The sequence below is a fragment of the Miniopterus natalensis genome, chromosome 9 (assembly GCF_054644295.1).
Source record: "Miniopterus natalensis isolate mMinNat1 chromosome 9, mMinNat1.hap1, whole genome shotgun sequence".
Lineage (NCBI taxonomy): Eukaryota > Metazoa > Chordata > Mammalia > Chiroptera > Miniopteridae > Miniopterus > Miniopterus natalensis.
The window spans coordinates 18865080-18885710 of record NC_142089.1 but is presented as its reverse complement, the minus strand read 5'-3'; the positions used below and the strand labels follow the sequence as shown (position 1 = coordinate 18885710).

The following is a 20631-nucleotide window of genomic DNA, read 5'->3' as shown; positions in this document are numbered from 1 at the left end:
TCTCCACTCTTGTTCCACAGTCACCAAGGCAGGAAATTTCACAGATCGTGTCCTGGCTCTTACAGTTCCCCCATGGACAGACGTGCGTCACTCCCACTCTCATTTTACTGGTCAAGGTGGTCACGTGGCCTAGCATCACTTCCACAGTGAAAGCCGACCACGTACCCTGAAGGAGGGGGACTGGAAGAGCGCTCATGACCACCATAGGGGCCAAGGGCCTGGTTGCAGGAAGAGGCAAGAATGATGGGGAAAATGTGGGTAAGAGTAGGAAGCCGAGGGAAGGGGAGAATGGGCAGCGAGGCCAAGGGACAGCAATGACAGGCTTGGTGAGATCAGAGGTGTGCCTTGACCACCAGTGTCTGGTGGCATCACCGACATGGACAGCATTCGTTTATCCTTCCATCCATTCATTCATCTAAGTAATAGTTGCTGATTTGGGGCACAGAGGGACAACTGTGCCAAGCTCTAGGCTAAGTGCTGGGATCTGAGCCGAGTAAGACAGTGATAGGGCCCCTGCCCTCGTGGAGCTCACAGTGGGGCAGGTCCTGCTGGTGCTCCAAGCAGCGGGCTCTGCCCAGCCTCCAGCGCCAGAGGCCCGGTGCTGCTTGGGGGGCAGGTCCCTCCTCTGCCACAGGCCTGACGACTGAGTGAGGAACAAAGAAAAGACTAGTGTGACCCAAATATTAGCTATACTGCAGCCCCTCTAGAATGGGCAAGGACTTTGTTTGAAGGATTCTTTTCATTTCTCCCCTCTGGCCTTTAATAAAACTCCAAATGATGCAGTTGAACATATCCGTAAGGGTCCCGGTGGACAGAACTCACAGTTTATTCAGTTTATGTAATTTTCCATAAAAACAAAAGCAATACTTGTTGGTGGACACATTTTATAGAGAGGATTTTTTTTTCTCTGTTCATTTGTCTTCCTCCCTCAAGAAAGCTGCTTCTCTCCCTTCTGTCCCCCCAGCTCCCTGCGGCGGTCATCTGACTTCGCCCAGTGGCACCATCCTGTCTCCGGGCTGGCCTGGCTTCTACAAGGATGCCCTGAGCTGCGCCTGGGTGATCGAAGCCCAGCCAGGCTACCCCATCAAAATCACCTTCGACAGGTGCTTGTAACCAGGGCCTCGGGAGAGGGTGGGAGGGGACCTGCGGTGAGTGGGGATCAGCACTGATGCCGCAAGGTCAGCAAGGTCAGCGAACGCTGGGACAGATTTCCCTGAGTTGGCAGGCGGCACTGGCTTTGCCCTTGGCCTTGACCCAACCTCAGGACTAGGGTTTGTGCTGATTAAGGGATTATGACTGGAGGGGTGAGCAGAGGCTGGGGGATGTCAGAGGAGGGAGCGTGGGCAGATAGATACTGTGAGATGGTGAAGGGGGCATTAGCACCTGGGGAGCATAACCCTGAAATTTCCAATATGCGAAGGCTGACTTCCTGACCTCTGACCAGATCCTGCTCTGTGCCCACTTCCAGCTCCCACCTGGTTATGCCCCTCGAGTGGGGAAAGAAGCCACCCAAATGCGAACACAAACTTCTAGGCAAAGCATTCATGGTCAAGAATAGCAGTCCACCAACTTCTGGGAGCTGCCAGATGTGATATTGTAGGTTTTGTAGACACTTTTGGATAACTGTTATGTATTCTTTGCTTTAAAAAACAAAACAAAACCTCTTTATAAATGTAAAAACCATTCTTTGCTCTGAGGCCATACAAAAACAGCCTAGAGATCAGCTTTGGCCCCAGTCTATAGTCAGCTCACACCAGCCTGGAACATTCTAACCCCCGTGAGGCTAGTCACTGTGCGTCTAAGCCTTACGGTGGGTCATTGCCTGGGCATCAGAGAGGATTGAGAGTGCTGTGTCCACTGTGGGAAGAGAAGGGCTTAAATACAGTAGAGAAGGTCTCCACATCGCTGGTGAATGTGTGCAAATTATATTAAATTATCCCAGCCTGCCAAAATCTGATTGTTCTGAAGCCCTGGGTCAGACAAGGCCTTTTGTCATCTGCAAATTAATAAGCCTTGGGTTTCTCTAGAAGCATTCATCTCCATCTTTGGCAGATTTAAAACCGAGGTGAACTATGATACTCTGGAAGTGAGAGATGGACGGACATACTCCGCGCCCTTGATCGGGGTCTACCATGGGACCCAGGTCCCTCAGTTCCTCATCAGCACCAGCAACTACCTCTACCTGCTCTTCTCCACTGACAAGAGTCACTCGGACATCGGCTTCCAGCTCCGCTATGAGAGTGAGTCTCGGGGAGGCAGGTAACAGGGTTGGCTGGGTGGGTGAAAGGACCTGGGACTGTGCTCCACGAGTGGGCTGCCCGCTCGGCCCCATCCCCGTGCATTCTCAAGGCTGTGCTCCTCAGGAGACCCCCCTTGCTCTCAGCATCGCTCAGAGCTCAACCTTTAGAGAGAATGAAAGTTTCTTCTAAAGAACCTGTCAGATCTTCAGAAGCAATGGAAGCTGGTGGCCTGCACACCAGCAAGGCCTCTTTTGTGTGCAATTAGGTGGCACCATGTTGGGCACTCTGGGCACAGAGTGTTTGACAGATCGTGAAGCTGAAGTGAGATTGAATGTCCGAGTCACTCACCCTCTCTCTTCACCTTCTGCATTCACTGCTGGTGCCTCGATTTAGAGAGACTGACATCAATTCAGTTCCACAGACCATTGTAAGAAGTTGTGGCAGAGAGCACCATTAGGATGGGGTCATTTTCTTGTTCAGGTTTGTAGCCATAAGCCTTAGTATGGTGTCTAAGCCTTAGTAGACACTCAGCTTATGTTCACTGAATGAATGAATGAATGAATGAATGAATGAATGAATGAATGAATTATTAAGTCTACTTGTTTGCTCTGATCGGTCTTCTAATAGTCTCTCACCAGATACTGACAGCCACATTTGATGAGTGGGTTAATGACAACTTAAGCCTTCTGTAAAGCAGGGCTCTCTCCTCCCTCCCTGTGTGAGTCAGCTGGGGTCCCTCTGATGTGGTGGTGGTGAGGTGTCTTTTCCATCTGTGGGCTCTCTTTTCCAGCTATAACCCTGCAGTCAGACCACTGTCTGGATCCAGGGATCCCTGTAAATGGGCAGCGTCATGGAAATGACTTCTATGTGGGTGCTCTGGTGACTTTCAGCTGTGACTCGGGCTACACATTAAGTGACGGGGAGCCCCTGGAGTGTGAGCCCAACTTCCAGTGGAGCCGGGCCCTGCCCAGCTGTGAAGGTAAGGCACACCATAAGGGGCACTAAACTAGTGGATTCCTTTCCTGCCGTAAAAATCCAGGAGCTTGAAGGGGCACTGACTCTCCCAACATCAGTGAGCATTATGGGTTTGAAAGGATATGGGGGACAGGTTCCCAGGAGGATTGGGGGAGCTCCTGAGCCGCTCCAGTCTTTCACTGCCTTCTTTACTCCTGTAGCACTCTGTGGTGGCTTCATTCAAGGCTCCAGTGGGACCATCTTGTCACCAGGGTTCCCCGACTTCTACCCCAATAACTTGAACTGCACCTGGATTATCGAGACATCGCATGGCAAGGGTGAGTGTTTTAGTCCCATAGCAGGTATTGGGATATGACATGGTCAGACCCCACATTCCCCAAGTCAAAGTGACCACAACAAGGATCTCCCTATATAGTGACCTCTAGGCTTAGTCTGAGTTTTTCTCACTAACAAGAAACGTCCCAGAACCTTTTTCTTTGATCACAGAACTCACAAACAGAATTATTTAAAACTAAGTATTTTTAAGAATCAAAGTCCCCATGCTGGAATAGATCTTGGAGATTCCCAGATCTCAAATCCTTAATGCAGGAATCTGCTTTGAACACACCCCATGAGATGACACACCTTCTGTCAAAAATGTCTATACATGCCCAGGGGTGGGGAATTGGCCAACTCATTCAACCAATGGGCACCTATTATCATTTTGTGATAGATCTGACCCCTCCTAATAGCCTGGTAGGTGCCCCCAAAACGTCCTTCTTTGTTCCGTGTCCTTGGGGAAATAGGATGTGTCTGTTCCCTCTTCCTCATGTCCACCCTTCCGATACTGGACACAGCAGTCCTCTTCACGCATCCCTCAGCTGCTCCTCACCAGGCTGGACTGTTGCCTCACATAAGTGATCTTTGGGAGCCCAAGAGCAAAGGAAAGGTGCTGGTTACAAAATAAACATTAATTAGTGTACTCTTTTGTTCATCAAATAGTGATTGAATGGCACCTGTGTGGCAGATTTCAGGTCTGGGAATAAAGAGTAACCGGGCAGGCCTGGCCTTGACCCCCAGAAGCCTATTCCGAAGTTGCTTTAGAGTCATGGTTCTTAGCCCCCCTGCCCTTTAGCAAGCACCTTAATGTGTAGCCCATACCCTAGAGGTTTTGATTGTTTACATTGGAGGTGGAAACCAGCCATCTGTGTTTTTAGAACACGTCACTGTTAATTCTGATGCGTGCCCTTAGATAAGACCCTCTGATCTAGAAGAATGAACATGTAGAAAAGCCAAGAAAAAAATTTTTTTAAAGAAAAGTAATTCTTCCAGATATTAAAATGTTGTTGTGGGTTAAAATAATTTTACAATTTGGTATGAGTATAGGAGTGGACACACAAATCAGGAGAAGAATAAAGGTCCAGAAATAGATTGTGTGTGTGTGTGTGTGAGAGAGAGAGAGAGAGAGAGAGAGAGAGAGAGAGAGAGAGAGAGACTGTCTTTAATATATGATTAAAGTGTCATTTCTAACCCACTGAAGAGAGGATGGATTATTTAATAAATGGTTTTAAAACAGTGGGCTTAAACATTTGGAAAGAAGAAAGAGAAACAAATTATACCTCATGCATTTAACCACATAAATTCCAGTCCTTGATCATGGAAATCTAACCTCAGATAGGGCCATCCTTTAAAGAGTGACACCAAATGTGGAATCCATAAAAGCAAAGACTGTTAGATTTGATTAAGTAAAACTTCAAATGGAATTATTTTTTTTAAAGGCATAAAAAAATTCAAATAGTCAATGAACAAAAATATTTGCGACATATAATCTCCTCAGGGTTACCAACCTGATGCATGAAAAGCTCTTAAAATCTTTAGGAAAAATATTCCTGCTCTCCAGGCGTGTAAAATGAACAGATTCGTGAACTAGCTCTTCATAATAGAGGGAAATGCAGCTGAAGAGACATCGCCCCCACCGAGAATGAAAGAAATGCAAATCCCACCCGGAATGAAGCATATTTCCCTTTTCAAGTCAGCAAAGAAAATCATAACCGTGTAGGAAACCATGCAGAGCCACGAACACTCTTCCTCAAAGCTGACATTTGTGAACCGGTTGAAACTTCTCAGAGGGCGATTCAGCGACAAGAATCAAAAGCCCTAAAAATACACGTGCCTTGGGACACAGCGATTTCACTGCCTGAATTTACCTGGAGAAAGGTAAAACTGTGCATCGAGCTTTAGCTACAACGATGTCTCCTAAAACACTTATTTGAAAAGTCAGGAACTACTTAAATGTCCATTCATAAGGCAATGGTTAGGAGACATATGGCACTGCCATATATTTATCATTTAAAGTATACTATTTGTATAATAAAAGAAAATTTGAAAGAAAAGTCAACTTATTGGCCCATCTATGAACTTAAGCCCTTTCACTTTTGCCTTCGATGGGCCTGACCCAGCCGGGGTTAGGAAGGGCCAGGATGTCTTGGGCCAGGCAGGACTCTGCAGGCCATCAGGGCAAGAACAGTTGTCCCCTTCTCCCCACAGTGTTGTTCTGGAGGAGAGGAGGGGTCAGGACAGTGTCCTTGTTCATCCTCAGAGCTGTTTCCACCACATCTGGGCCAGGGTTGGCCGTGCAAGTGCTGGAAGCTGCTCTGTGATGTCAGGAGGGAAAGAAAGGCAGCCCTTCAATCCCTAGAGGAGCAGCCCCTACAGTCATGATTTTCTCCGTCTGGGCAGCTGTCATTATAGGGAGAGGTCGTGTTTCTCTACACCTCTCTACATGCCTTTGCCTAGAAGTCAGTGCAGTTCCCCAAATATTTAACACATACTTATTTTACACGTGCACTTATCCTGGTGCTAGGAAAACACAGACACTGTGCGTCGCCTGCCTTCGGGAAGTTTATGGTCTAGTGGGGGAGAGAGAAAGCCTAGAGTCCTCTCAGCCTAGCACAGCCAACCCCAAGATGGAGCAGATAGGGGTGGGGAACATCCAGAGGCCAGCCCAAGGGTTAAGCAGGTGCCCTGAGCTGAGACTTAAGCCGTTCTTCAAGGGTAAGCGGGAATCAGGCAGGTGAAGGGGGTTCCAGGCAGAATCAGCGGGAGGTCAGTGATGCACGACCAGGCCACTTCTTCCCCAGAACCATTTAAAGGCTTCGCCTGACCTTTATGAAATTGTAAAAGAGCTAATAACCTGGCCCAGGTCACCTTTCCCAGCCTCATCCTAGCCCTGTAAACACGAAGTTCTGAGTGCACTGAGCGTTCGGTTCCCAGAACGTCCCGCTTTCTCTGTCCTCGAGAGCTTTGCCCAGTGCAGGGTTTTCCTCTGTGACGCCGCCTCTTCCGCACTGTCCCCCGTTTGGCCAGCTCTTCATCTTCCTGAACTCACCTCCTCTAATGAGCCCTCGGCCTTTCTCCCCAGCTCAGGTCTGGGTTGCGCTCCCCTGTCGGCCCCCGGTGGTCCTGTACCTTCCCAGTTCCAGGCTTGGCCCCACTGCACAGAACTTGCATTTCCATCATCTGTCTCCCCCATGGACTCTGAGTTCTTTGAGATGCCTGTCTGCCTTGTTTCCTGCGGTTTCCCTGGCTCGGCTCTACGCCTGACGCACAAGGAACTCAAGAAGTATTTATACGAATGGAATTAAACTGATCCCAGACCCTTCTCTGGAGGGCCCTGCTTGTAAGAGTATTTCAGGTGAACAGACTTATTAGGTTACTCACTCTGTTGGCTCCCTAACAGGCAGAAGGATATCAGGAGAGACTCAAAACTCTGGAAAATTCAGAATTACTCTTTGATGTACACACAGCCCAAATGAATGGCTAAGTCAGGAGTCCAGAGAATGTGACCTTGCTGTGACCCCAGGACTAACATCTTTTATAAAACCCACAAGGTTGTCTGGGAGCTAGATGAGCCAAGCAAAGAGAACACCTACTATGTGCCGGGCCCTGCACTTTGCATATGCTATCTCAATCGTTCCTCACCCCGAGTATTAAATGTCACCTAAGAGGGTGACACTGTCATCCACACATTGTAGTAGAGGAAACTCAAACTCAGGGTGCGCTGAGACCCTTCAGCGGGTGGATGGGCTTCTGACCCAGGTCAGTCTCCCTCTGAAGCCTGTGCCTTTCCCACAGCCCTGTCTTTCTGCTCGTGCGTGGGATCCGTGTCCTTCACATGACTCTGCGTGGTTCACTCCAGTGCAATATTCGTGTATGTGTGCGCCTGTCACCCCAAATCTGGATACAGACCCCAACCTGGGGCCTCTCTGTCTGTCACAATGTCTTCATTTTCTCACATTGGCCAGAAGAGCCCCACGCAGTCAGCACAGCTGGGAAACCCAGGGGTTTCGTCTCAGTTGTTTCCTCACCCTTAGAATCCCAGCCAAATGTCTCCTGCTCGGAGGGGCTGTGTTTGCCCCTCCGAAGTACGGAGCGCAAGGCGAAGTCTTAACCAACTCTGCCTCCCCGTTGCTGGGTCTGGCCCCCTCTCCACCCGCCCTGCCAGCCGGCTGGAAGGGGGAGGGCCTAGATCCACAGAGCCTGTTCCCAAGCTCTGTAGACTGAGAACCATTTTCTCATTTGCACACGTGTTTGTGTGTCGGGAGGACAGGATACCTGCGAGCACACATACCCGTGGGTCGCCAGGTATGCTCACACCCGTCACGTCAAGGACTACAGCCCCTGGGAAGCCTCCCAACCCTCGCGACACCGCTGCTTACTCTTCCCATGCCTCACTCTGGATCCTCCCTATCGATGGTCCGTCTCCTCCACTAGACTGGCAGATTTTTCTCGGTGCTTAGCACAGACCTGACACTTAGTATGTGCTTAGGATCTGTTTGAACAAATAGATAAATGGATGCATCCCGTTTGCCTGGGCACAGGCCATTTACAAGCCGCATCCCTGGCCCCACCACCTCTTCCGTTCCCCCACCCCCACCCGTAGAATCCCAAATATGCCAAGCTCCCCGGCTTCTACCAACAGAGAGGCCAGAATATGAAAACATCTAAAATGCTTTAACATTAAGAGCTTGGATCCAACCGTCATTTATCAAAAACGTGTCAGTAATTATCTAGGGAAGTATTTCTCAAACTCTTACGTGCCTACAAATCACCCAGGATCTTGTTAGCATGCAGATTCTGATTCGGAAGGTCTGTGGGGAGGCCGAGGCTCTGCATTTCTAACAGGCTCCCAGGCGACGCCTGTGCTGCTGGTTCGTGGACTCTGAATAGGAAGTGGGCCCAGCACCCACCCCTGGTCCACCTGAGTTCCTGCCCCAGCACCTCCACGGCATACACTCCCATGGGCACACACACTAGCGGGTGGGCACAGTTTACACGTGTGTACACCCAACACAACTGCTATCTGGACAGGCTCAGGAGTTGCTTTGGGTGTTGAGATCCTGCTGCTTCGTGACCTTTTCCACCGCCTGACCCTTCTTACCACCTGGGCTCCTTCTATAGTGTGAGAGGCAGCGTCGTGGAGCAGTTTATTGCACAGTCTGCAGTCAGATGGCCTCAGTTCAAATCCCTGCTCTACCACCTGCTGGCTGGGTGACCTTGGACAAGTGACTGTATCTTTTTGTGCCTCAGTTTCCTTGGGTGTAAAGTGGAAACAAGAATAATCGTACCCGTGTCCCAGGGTTATTGGCAGGATTGAATGAGTTTTCATATTTTCCCTTCCAACAGATAGGGCCTACTACAGAGTAACAGAACAGGTAGGACAGTGACACACAAATATTTAGTGCTCAAACATTAACGAATGTTTTGTTTTCATTTAGTGCCCTTGGCCCCTCCCCTCAGTGCAGCCCTCACTTTCTCTTCCCCTCACCACCCCCCTCCCTGTGCCCTAGTGCCCCTCTACCCCAAGCCTCCATCCTGCCCCTTCACCCTTTCATTCCTCCTTTGCTGATAATTCCCCCCACTCTCCCTCCCCAAGGTCTCGTGTCCTTTCCTGCTCTCGGCCCCTCTCCCCAGCCCCTCTTGCCCAGTGCACGGCGGCCACCATTCTCACTGTCTCTCTGCCTCTGCCTCCGATTCGTCTTCCTCACAGCCACCAACATCTTGCTGAGTCTAAAATCTGACCCACTCTGGCTTCTCATTGCCTTTGTAAAACTATCCGGCATAGCCCCAGCCTGCCCTCCCAGCCTCTTCCAGATCTTTCCGGCTGAGTGTGTCCGGCCACACCACGCGGTTTGCTGAGCCCCAGGATCCACAGCTCCTTCACACACACCTGCCCTGGCTGCCCTTTCCCCTCCTACCTGGTTAACCCTCTGTGTTCTTTTAAGACCCAAAGGAAGTGTGTGCTCCTTAGGAGGCTGTCCTGCACTCCCCCCTCCTGCTGCAGACTGCTTCCCATTCGGTACCCCTCCCCAGGCACGCTGATCTATGTTCGTTGTAGCAGTCACCACTCTACTGTAGCTATTTAATGTCTTATATATCCCCTTGCTCCTACCTGGCCCTGGACCCTAGCCCATAGGAAGCATTCAACAAACATGCAAATGTTGAATGAATGAATGAGAATGAATGAATGAATGAATGAATGAATGAATGAATGAATGAATGGCTGTGAAGCAGTCTCATAGACCTAGCCGCAAGTCTCCCTTTCAGATGTTGACCTCTGTGAAGCAGTGCGCTTCTCCCCGGCCAGACCTGTTGCAGTGATGCCACCCAGTTCATTCATCCGGGTTCACCCGCACGGGTTCATCGGTGCGCGCTCGTCCTGCACACCTGTAGACCTTCCTAAGCTGGAAATGTTTGTGGAGCTCCGGTGCTGCAGCCAGGCTGCTGCAGCCATCTCACCGCCGTCCCCCTGACCCTCTGGTCTCTCGGCAGGTGTGTTCTTTACTTTCCACACCTTCCACCTGGAGAGCGGCCACGACTACCTGCTGATCACCGAGAACGGCAGCTTCACCCAGCCGCTGAGGCAGCTGACCGGCTCGAGGCTGCCAGCCCCCATCAGCGCCGGTCTCTACGGCAACTTCACCGCCCAGGTCCGCTTCATTTCCGACTTCTCCATGTCCTATGAAGGCTTCAACATCACCTTCTCAGGTAAAGCCTGTGAGGTCTCTTGAGGGAGGGGTACCCAGTCCCTCCCTCTGCTGCCAGCCCCTGGTGTTCCCAGCAGATGGATATTGCTGCACTCTCCAGTCCCCGGGAGAATGACCTCGGTGCTGCAGCAGCAGATAGCTGGGTTAGACACAGGACGGACTTCCCTGTAATGCGCTTGGAAGGAGCTGGCAGATGTTGGGGAGTCCCCTTCTCTCATGATGTCTGGGTTTCCCTTTGAACATGACCTACCCACTGGCTGAAGGAGAGGAGTTCACCGAAGTCCCTTCCTGCCCTAGTCATTCCAGATACTTCTGATTCCCCTTCTGTTGACGACCCCAGCAATTTAGAAAAGAGAAGAGGAAGGATGGGGGTTGAAATTAACATACTAGAGTATTTTAGTCTTATTTGGGGCTTTGTCATCGATGCTAACTTAGCAGTAATAGATATTTATCTCTGTGTTTAGGAATCCTGAAAAGAAAACTCTTTAATTTAGCATTCAGGGAGAAAAGAGGACCCTGCGCTCCTCTGGCACCAAGTCCCCTTGCCACCCTTGTCCATTGTTCCCCAGAGTCCCTCCTCCCAGCTAGAAGCAGAGATAACCAGATGGACTCCACCAGGATGGGCAAGAGATATCTGACCTCTAGGAAGTGGACATGGCCCAGCTTAGCCCCCTGCTGTTCCCTAGCAGAAGCCACCTGCCAAGTGCCTGGGCCCACCTCCCAATGAGACCTATCCGGCCGCTGTGCCTCACCCCTCTGGGACAGACCCCCCTTCTCAGCACACAGAGCCTCTGAGAGCTGTGTCCAGAGGGAGATGCCCTTGGGAACGAGGGATGGTCACATCTCTGCTGTTGCTAGCGGTACCCAGCAGGTCGCTGGCCCATCAGTGCCACCTGGTCACACTTGCCATCTGCCTCAGTGGCAGCATCACTGAGAGTGTTGAGTGGAGCATTTGGATTCTTCTCCATGTGGAGCTTTGCCTTGGCCTGTCATACGTTCTGACCCTCTAGAACCAGGCTGATTGGATCGATCTGGGTCAGTGCCTCGGGGAAAGAGGCAGGAGAGTCTGCGAGCCCTGCAGCGTGGAGTTAATGAGGAGATGAAGGGGCAGAGGAGGAAAGGGTCAAGTCATGAGGCACCTGAGAAACACTCCCAGGAAGCGTGTGTCCAGAGCGCTGTGCCCTTCCCACCCCCTGTTCAGGGCAGGGAGACATCAGGGCCGCCCAGAGCACAGGGCGCGTGGCCTGCTCCTCTATTTCTCTCAGGCTCTCTCCTCTTTGCCCTTTGCCCTTTGCGGATCGGTGTGTGCGTGCTCTGTGCCTCCATCTGTCTTTATCTCTGTATCTTCTCTGCCTGGCGTTTTCGTCTTCTGTCTCTGACCCCCGCTCTCCTGCTGCCCTTCCAGAGTACGACTTGGAGCCCTGCGAGGAGCCCGAGGTCCCCGCCTACAGCATCCGGAAGGGCTTACAGTTTGGTGTAGGCGACACCTTGACCTTCTCCTGCTTCCCCGGGTACCGTCTGGAGGGCACAGCCCGCATCACGTGCCTGGGGGGCAGACGGCGCCTGTGGAGCTCGCCTCTGCCAAGGTGTGTTGGTAGGTGGTCACGTGCTTTCATTTTGCTTCACTAATGGGGTGGGCCCAGCCTTAGTCAATCGGCGTGAGGTGGTGGAACGCACACGGGCCGGGGGCCCAGCAGGCCTGGGTTGGAGGACCGCCTGCCTTAGCACAGTTACCTGCAGTGGGACTGGGGTGACCTAACCTCCTTCTGCTCCAGCCTCCCTCTCTGGATGGGGCTGGAAACACCTGCTTCGTGGGCTGTTCCGCAGTCCTACCTGCCCTTTGTAAAGTGGACCCATAAAAGGCACTCAAATGAAATTGGCTTCCGTACCCTGCCTCCCACCCCTAGCACATCCCCAAGGCCTAGGATGCCTCTAGCAGAGAAACCTGGGTAGAGCACTGGTGGGGGGCGGGCTTCAGGAAGGAGCTATGACCTTTGCCCATGGAGAGGCCAGTCTGGTGGAGTAGAGGGCGCTTGTACTAGTCTGAGGCAGGTGCTTGCTTTTGAGAATCCCTAGAAAGACTTCATCCATTCAGCTGGCGAGGAGAGAGGAGACGAGAGCTGGGTTCATTTACAGACCACCCACGCGTGTCAGGCAGGCTTCTGGGTGCTGGGAATGCAGAGGTGAGCAAAACAGAGGCAGCCTCTCCATTCACGGTCTCGCATCCTGGTGGGGGAGATAAGCTATAACCCCATAGTTATGTAGTACGTCGGGCAGCTCTGAGGATTATAGAGAAGTTAAGTCAGCTTAGGAAGTGCTGGAGGTTGTTCTTTTTAAAAGAGTGGTCAGCAGAGGCCTCCCTGATGAGCTGACATTTTAGAAGATCGAAGGGGATTCAGGAAGCTAATCACTCAGCTATCTGGGAGAAGACAGAACAGGGTGGCAAGGCCCTGAGCCTTGAGGGGACAGCTCAGAGGCCAGTCTGGAGCAAGTAGCAGGGAGAACAGTAGATGATGAGAGTAGAGAGTCGGAACCAGGAGTCTGACCCAAGGCCCTGCCCTCCTCCCTGCCAGAGCTCCGGGCCTGGAGGTTGTGGGGAAACAGGGTGATCCCAGGGACAGTTGCTGACTGTCCGTCATTTATAAGGTTGATGGCTCTGCTTGCTCAATACTCACAGCGCGGGGCTGGGTGGCACACAGGCACGGTTAGTGGAGTGCTTACCACACTGACTATCAGCTATGGAACTCGTGCTTAGAGTGAAATAGTACGTAAAACCCCAATACGTCAAACAAATAAAAGCGACACTGCACTGACTAGAACGCAGTCATTGTCTTGAGGGCCCAGGAGGTCAGCCTTGCCAGAGACAGCTCCATGGAGCCCTGGGGCTCTGCAGAAGACAGCTGTGAAAAGACTGGCAAGACGGGCTGGGCTCAGGCTGCTCAGGCTCAAGGTCAAGTCTCTGCTCTGCCTCTCAGCAGCTATCAGGTCTTGGTGAGGCCACCAAGCCTCAGCCCCAGCTGGAGATAGCAGTATCCAACTCACCGGCTTTATTCCAGATTAGATGACATCATTTGCATAAGCCACGAGGTGCCCTATCATTATCATCATTTCACCAGTAACCCTTTTTATCATTACTTATTGATAACCAATATCCAATAACCTTTTATAATCTCAGAAAGGAAACAGTAATACAAACAGATGCAGAATTTTATTTTTGACCAATTAAATAATCCCAGAGTTTATCCTTTCTCCTGCCATCCCTCAGAGCATCTGCCCACCCCAACCCGGGCAGATAGTCAGACACACACGTGTCCCCCTGTGCAGGTTCTGTTTGTATCTGGCTGTTAGCAGCTCTTTTTTTCTCTGGGAAAATATTCTCAGCTAAGTGGTTCTGGGAGAGTTTTGCTTGAATGGGATTATCCAGGACCACAAATGCACACACTCCTTTAAGCCTTTGCCCTTGATCTCATTGCATAAACTCATTCTTTAACTTATTATTCCAATTACTGTTTGTTCATGACACAGTATTTTCATTATTGTATTTTTCTTGTTTCACATGGTATTACTAATACCCAGCAATTACAATAACCTCTTAGAACCACCAGCTCTGCCGCAGAACCTCAGGCTGGAGATCTCAGGGGAATGCCTGCTGGGGGAGGCTCCTAGCCGCCACGTGCACTGTGGGTGTAAATTGAATGACTTAGCCACACAGAGTTCCAGGAACATCCCCAGCTAAGAAAGAAATGAGCAGCCCTGAGCTCTAATTCATGGTGTAATGGGGTGACACAGCCCCGACCTCGGGGACCCCTGAGCTTGATGTGGAAGCGACAGTCCGGACCCCAGAGGCCCCAGTCTGCCGCAGAGAGCATGGCCCTGTCCCTGGGAGCCCCCTTGTGATTGAGAAGACCTAACCCCCTGCCTCATGAGCCACAGGCTGATGGATAAGACACAGCCCCCGCCCTCAGCAAGCCCTCTTCTGACAGGCCAACAGGAGTCACGGATGCCTGAACCAGCAGCAGCACTTCCCGGGCATGTGACTGTTTGTTTCTGTAGAACATTTATTTACATGTTTCCACTTATGCTCGTGTTTGGCTTCTCAATGCATCTGCACAATCATCTCCCCTGTTACTTTGGAAACTCCCAGAAGCACGTGCCATGTCCCTCCCTGGTGCCCAGGGCAAGGCCCTGAAAGGGGATCAGGCCCTGGTGGCTGGCCCTATCTAAAGCTCTCAACTCTGTTTCCCTCCTTATAAAGGTGTTGGGCATGTGGAGAGGAGGAGAGGGGTTTGCTGGCAGAGATGGGCCTATAGCTATTGTGCTGGAAACCAGGGGCAGGAAGGGGATCCAGTAATTTGCCAAAGCCCATGTTTAAGGGAAGCCAACTTTTAGGAACTAGATGGAAGGCAAGAGGCATCGGAAACAGGGAGGGCGCTGTGAACGTCAGGCAGCTAACACCTGCTTCCCAAGAAATGTCTTGGGGTTTCAGCCTGTCCCAGAGCTCGGGCAGTCAGGCCTCCAGTGGAAGCAGGTAAGCTGCATAGATTCACTTGGGATCAATGAGGAAAGAAAAGGAATAACACTTGTTGAGGGCCTACTATGTGCTAACCACTCCCCACATGCTCACCTGCTTTGTCATCAAATCTCATGCATTTATTTTCTAGTAGTCTTATGAGGATGGTATTATTAATTACTATTATTATTCAGATGAAGGCAGATGAAAAGGCTGAAGTTTAGAGAGTTGATATAAGTTGTCTGTCTGCCTCCAAACTCCATGCTAACCTCACTGTACCACATGCCTCTCCCTAGATGGAGGTAACTGGGTTGTGTCCCCAGAGGTGATGGAGAGCCACCCATGGGATGTGGCTCAGTGATAAATGTCTGAATGTGCATAGCCCTCATCACTCCCTCCCCAAATCCCCACCAACATCTGAAGGCACCCAGAACATTTACACACTCTAAAGCATATCTACCTTCATTGTCAGCAGTCCCCAGGGTACCTGTCCACCTCTGTCCACCTAGTTTTATGCCCCAGCTCACACAGTCATCATGCACATTTGGTCCAGTTGCTGAATTTAGAGTACTGGGAAGCTAGATTTCTCCTCCCACACACACAATGGCTGTCTCAGTGTGTTTGGGCTATTCTAAGAAAATACTGTAGATTGGATAGCTTAAAAAAGCATTTATTTCTCACAGTTCTGGAGGCTGGGAAGTCCAAGGTCAAGGTGCTGGCATATCCAGTGCCTGGTGAGAGCCTGCTTCTGGGTCTGCAGATGGCAGCCTTCTTGTTGTATCCTCACATGGCGCTGGACTCTCCCTCTGCCTCAGGACATTTATCCCACCCTGAGGGCCCTACCATCAAGACCTCATCTAAACCTAATTACCTCTCAACGGTCAAACACTGGGGATTAGGGCTCCAACATATGGATCTGGGGTGAAACAAAAACATTCAGTCCACAGTAATGACTTACGTAAAGTCTTAGGAGACTGAAGCTGGTCCTGAACTGGAAAGAGCCCAGGGGGAAGGGCCCATTGGAAAAGTTGGGACTTCATGGTGGGACATGGTCACTGTCTTCAAGGGTTTAAGAAGCAGCCTTCAGGACCAGAGAACATACAGGGTGTAACTAAGCCTGGGAGAGGCTCAGCTCTGAATGTTCCTCATCACATGCTCCATCTCCATTGCCTTGGCCTAGAGCTCCAGGCTTAGAGTCATATTCCATTGAATATATGGTCAAATCAGTAGCCCATTGGTTGACCTCAGGGTGCTTCCTGCCAAGGATTATGCCTAGGAAAGGGACACCAGGGGGTGATTCAGAGGAAGCCGGCTTACTTGCTATACCAGCTTCAACGATTCACATTCTCCAAATTATCCATATGTCCAGACAAGAAACAGACCTGCCATCTGGAGTCATATTTTAATATCCCTCCGAACCTAATTATTTTTAGGACTGTACATCTTCTGAGGTCTGTGTACTCCATATTCCTTCATTCATTCATTTGGCAAATATTTATTTTATAGATGATCTGGGCTGAGCCTTAGAAAATCATGGATTCATTGAGCATGACCCTGGCGCTCAAGTAACTTGCAGTCTGGGTGGGAGATCTAGACCAGTAATAAGCAACCAGGGTGCAGTATTGTAGATGCTGTGATGGGGGAAGAACAGGGAGAGACTTCACAATTATTAAAGCCCCTGGGAAGCTGGCTGCAGGGTTCTCCAGCTACCTCCCCTTTCCCTTTTGTCCGCTGATGGCCACCCTGCCCAGGCACTGAGTGGGCACTGGGGATCTAGCGCTATGACCCAGCCCTGAAAGATCCTCAGTGCGGTGGAGGAGATAGAAATAAGTCAAGTAAAATGTAATAACTGCTATAAAGAAAGTTATGGGAACAATGCGGAAATAATGACTGATTCTGGAGGAGAAGAGACAGGTTTTTGAGAAGAGGGTGTGAACTCATTAGCCCTTTGAAAGAAACTGTTCCAGTGGGTCAGTGCTGCAACTTTCCCCAGAGCCTCAGGGGCCCTAAATTCCAGAACCAACAGGGTTGAGCCCTCAGCCTCCGCCTCTCCATGAATCCAGAGAGTAGATCTAAATTGCAAAGCACCAGGTTCTTGGTCTTTTAAACAGGGATGCTCATGGTGCCTACCTTGTGGGGTTGCTTGTGGTGGCTAATCACCGAAGTGATCCTTGGGAAGCTCAGGAGACGCTGGCAGTCATATCCGATCGTGTCCTCTCTCTCTCAGTTCCCCTCCAGTACAGAAAGGCCTCATCTCTCCTCACTTGGCTGCCACCACCCTCCTGGCCCTCCTGTTGCTATGATACTTGGCCAGGTGTGGGGCGGCTGCTTCCCTACGCTGTGGAAGCAAAGGGTATTCGGCGGGCTTGGTGCTGCTTCTGCAGAGACAGACAAACAGAATGGGAGAGAAAGAGAAGCCAAGCAGGATTGTAGGTGGGCAGGTGTTAAAAGGAAAAAGCCTTGATAAGCAGGCAAATGGACACATAAATAGGCGTTTTGGCAGGCAGAGAGGCAAACAGCTTGTCGTCTTTGTAAGGTTCTCCGGCGCTGTGAGTTGTTTGGGGGATGTCGCCGATGGGAGTTAATCTGTGATTATTGTGATTCTCTTTACAGCCGAGTGTGGGAATTCAGTCACGGGCACGCAGGGCACGCTGCTCTCCCCCAACTTTCCTGCGAGCTACAATAACAACCACGAATGCATCTACTCCATCCAGACACAGCCGGGGAAGGGCATTCAGCTTAAAGCCCGGGCATTTGAGCTCTCTGAAGGGGATGTCCTCAAGGTAACCCTGATAGGTTTCCGAGCATGTATGTTATACACCGTACGCAAAAGGGTGGTCAGCGCTCACCTATCTCTGTGTGAATGATCCAAACTTTTCTTCCCTCCTGAGTGCCAAGATATTATCCTCCCTCACCTGGGAGAAAGTGAGAGGCGAAAGAGAAGGGGGATATGAGTACCCCAGAGCGTGCCTTTACGGTTTGCTCAGCAGCTGACTGCTCTCGAGGGCACATGTGATCGCTTATGGCTGACCGCGTAACAAGAATATTGATAAACTCAGTTGGAGGTGCCAATGGGTCGTGTTTTCCTCTGTGAACTCTGACCATCAACCCAGATAATGAAGCGATCGTAGAATATGTGTATGTGTGTGCACTAGAGTAGAGATGTTAGTGGATATAAATACATTTATGCATATGTTTCCACATGCGTGTGAATCTGTGTCTATGTATTTATTGGGTTTGAGGGATCTGTGTCTGTGCATACTTGTCCCAGTGTATTTGTGTGTGTGTGTGTATACATGCACTTGTGTATGCTTTGAGTACATGTTTGGTTCACGAGTAGGCTATTTCAGTAGCTTTGGTGTGTCATGATGATGGCAGTGGGGTTAAAGGAAATAGATTTAAGATACATGTAAAAGAAAGAAATGATAGGACTTGGGTCATAGAGATGAAATTGTTAAGACTCTGAGCATACGCATAGCTTGTATTTGTGTGTCTGTATGTGTGATTAAGAACGTATCTCCAATAATGTGTGGTGTGTGGGTGTGTGTAATCAAAGAGTTGACTGGAGAATTTATCAAAGAACTGCCTTAATTAAAGTGGGTTATTAGAAAAATCTCACAGAGTCTCCATTTTCATCCTAGGGCAATACATTTTTTTTGCTCATTCTAATACGGTTTTATTCCCTGTAGCCAGAGAAGGCCTGACATCAGAAGCACCGAGAGGTTACTACTCTGGAAAATCCAAAGAGAAACCATGAAATAGTGCCCATCCCTTAGGATTCTAACTAGCTGTGAGGAGTGTACTGTTCTTTTCATGCACAGATGATACTCCTGACCCACCCTCTGGAGGAGGAGGGGGTATGTGTGTGTGTGCTTGGAAGGTGTTTCTCACTTTTACGTAATTATCCTTGAACCCAAGTGGATGTACCCAGAAGTTGATCCTTTGGGACTGGGTATGCCTGAAATAGAACAGATTGTGGCAAAGTGGCCCAGTGGGGACTGGGGTCCTATCTTTGGCTTCTGAAGCTTTTCAACATCTGAGCACCTCAGGAGAACCTGGGACATGAGTAGGTACAGAACTGTTCTGGAAGTAAAAGAAACTCTTAGTTCTAGTTTCCCAAATAGGATTCTGAGCCGCCGAGCAGCACCATGAGCTGGAGCAGGACTTCTGTTTGAACCTGTCACTCTGGGACCTCGGCACAAATGTGTGCAGAAGGAGCCCAGAGCACCAGTCACCTCCAAGAGCATCTTGCCTTTGCCTTGATGTCATTGGCCCATCTACCAGAACACCGGCTTGTTCCTAGCCCCGAGGTCTTGCCTGTCCCTCCAAAGAAGCCCCAGTGCAGCCCTGAATCCCTGACCAAGGAGACCTGACACCTCCTCCCACCTGTGTGCTGCCCAAGATGCGGTACTTGGTGTTTCTGACCAACCCTCCAAAGCGTCTACATAGTCTGTTTCTCACCCATGAAATGACTGTTTTCTTGCATTTGTGACCCCTGATCTGTTCCTTACTTTTGAAAACTATAAATGCCATAAACCTTGCCCCCACGCACACTCTAGCTGTCTCCCAGCACCGCCAGATTCCTTTTGTTTTGGCCCCTGACATCGGCCAGACAGGAAGGCCCTCTAAATGCAGTCGTGCGGGACGACGCTGGGCGCCTGAGCCAGCGAGGCAGGTGCACAGCTGAGGCGGCTGCGGGGACGGGCCCAGCGCCGGCGGTTAGGCAGGGGCCCTTCGCACGCAGCTTGAAGGAGTTCCCGGCGAGTGGAGTCCCAGAAACGGGCCCGCACCGAGACAGGGCCCGGTCACACGCCGTTCACACAAGCGGCGTGCAATCCGCCCGTGGACTAGAGTGAGGAACCGCAAGGAAAAACGCGTCGAAGGCCCCCTAGCTTAGGGGACACCCCACGACTGTGGGCAGGGGCCCCCTGGCTTAGAGGACACCCCAGGACTGTGGGCAGGGACTGGATGTCAGTCCCACCAGCTCCTCTGGAAGTTCACTAGGTCTGAGAGACGGTACAGAGCCAGTTCCCTCTCAGCGTGACATTCTGCATTTCATTTGTCTTTTCTTTTAATTTATTTTTATCGTTGAGAGTATCACAGATGCCCCCCCCCACTGGCTCTCGGCACCCCAGCTTCCACCGCGCTGCCTGTGTCCCTGGGCTCTGCATATACGCGTCTCAGTCCTTAGGTTACCCTCCCCCTGCCCCCTTCGCTCTGCGCTCCCTTAGTCTGTCGCATGCTTCCATGTCTCTGGATCTGTTTTGTTCGGCGTTTGTCATTTGTCTTTTGTTGACAAGCCAGATACAGCAGAGCAGTGCCGCGCTGGTACCTCAGGAGAGTGGTCAGGCTCATTAGAGAGGAGGCTGCCATGCATCGCTCTCTCTCCCCCCTCCCTGTGTCTCACACACACACACACACGCAGGCACACACGCGAGGCCAACTCTCCTGCTCACCCCCAGACTGCTGCACCCCGGCCCCCCTCTGCAGCGGCGCCCGGCAGGAAAATCACCGGGTGTGTGTGAACGTTCAGGGGGCCGGAGGAGGGGACCTGTCTGAGCAGCCAGAGCTAATTGCCCCTCTAAGCAACAAAGGAGAAAACAGAACTTTACAGCTCCTAATTTGTATTCTTAACAAGATTTGAGGGAATATTATATTGATGGCACAAAAACAGGCAATAATGAAAACAGAGCAATCTGAGATGAGGAAAGATTGAATGGAGATGAAAAACATGATCTCCCAATTAAAAGTGGAGCGGAGGCAATGAACGGAAGACGGCGAACCGCAGAAAAATGAAATTAGTTTATTATAAGATAAATTAGAGGGACTCTTCCACATCTCATAAGGAAATGAAAAGGAAGATTCTTTTATATTAATACAA

The 20631-nt window shown here is 50.6% G+C and overlaps 1 protein-coding gene across 2 annotated transcripts in view; it reads left to right on the top strand.

Moving 5' to 3' along the window:
• The window catches only part of CSMD2 (CUB and Sushi multiple domains 2), a 483560-nt gene that overhangs the window by 332705 nt on the left and 130224 nt on the right, over positions 1–20631 (top strand). For both annotated transcript variants that reach the window (XM_087820831.1, XM_087820830.1), the window contains exons 16-22: positions 965–1103; positions 2053–2240; positions 3031–3219; positions 3416–3532; positions 10026–10241; positions 11646–11834; positions 17364–17533. In XM_087820831.1, the coding sequence (XP_087676957.1) occupies positions 965–1103; positions 2053–2240; positions 3031–3219; positions 3416–3532; positions 10026–10241; positions 11646–11834; positions 17364–17533 (1208 nt within the window). The remainder of the gene's footprint in view (positions 1–964; positions 1104–2052; positions 2241–3030; positions 3220–3415; positions 3533–10025; positions 10242–11645; positions 11835–17363; positions 17534–20631) is intronic.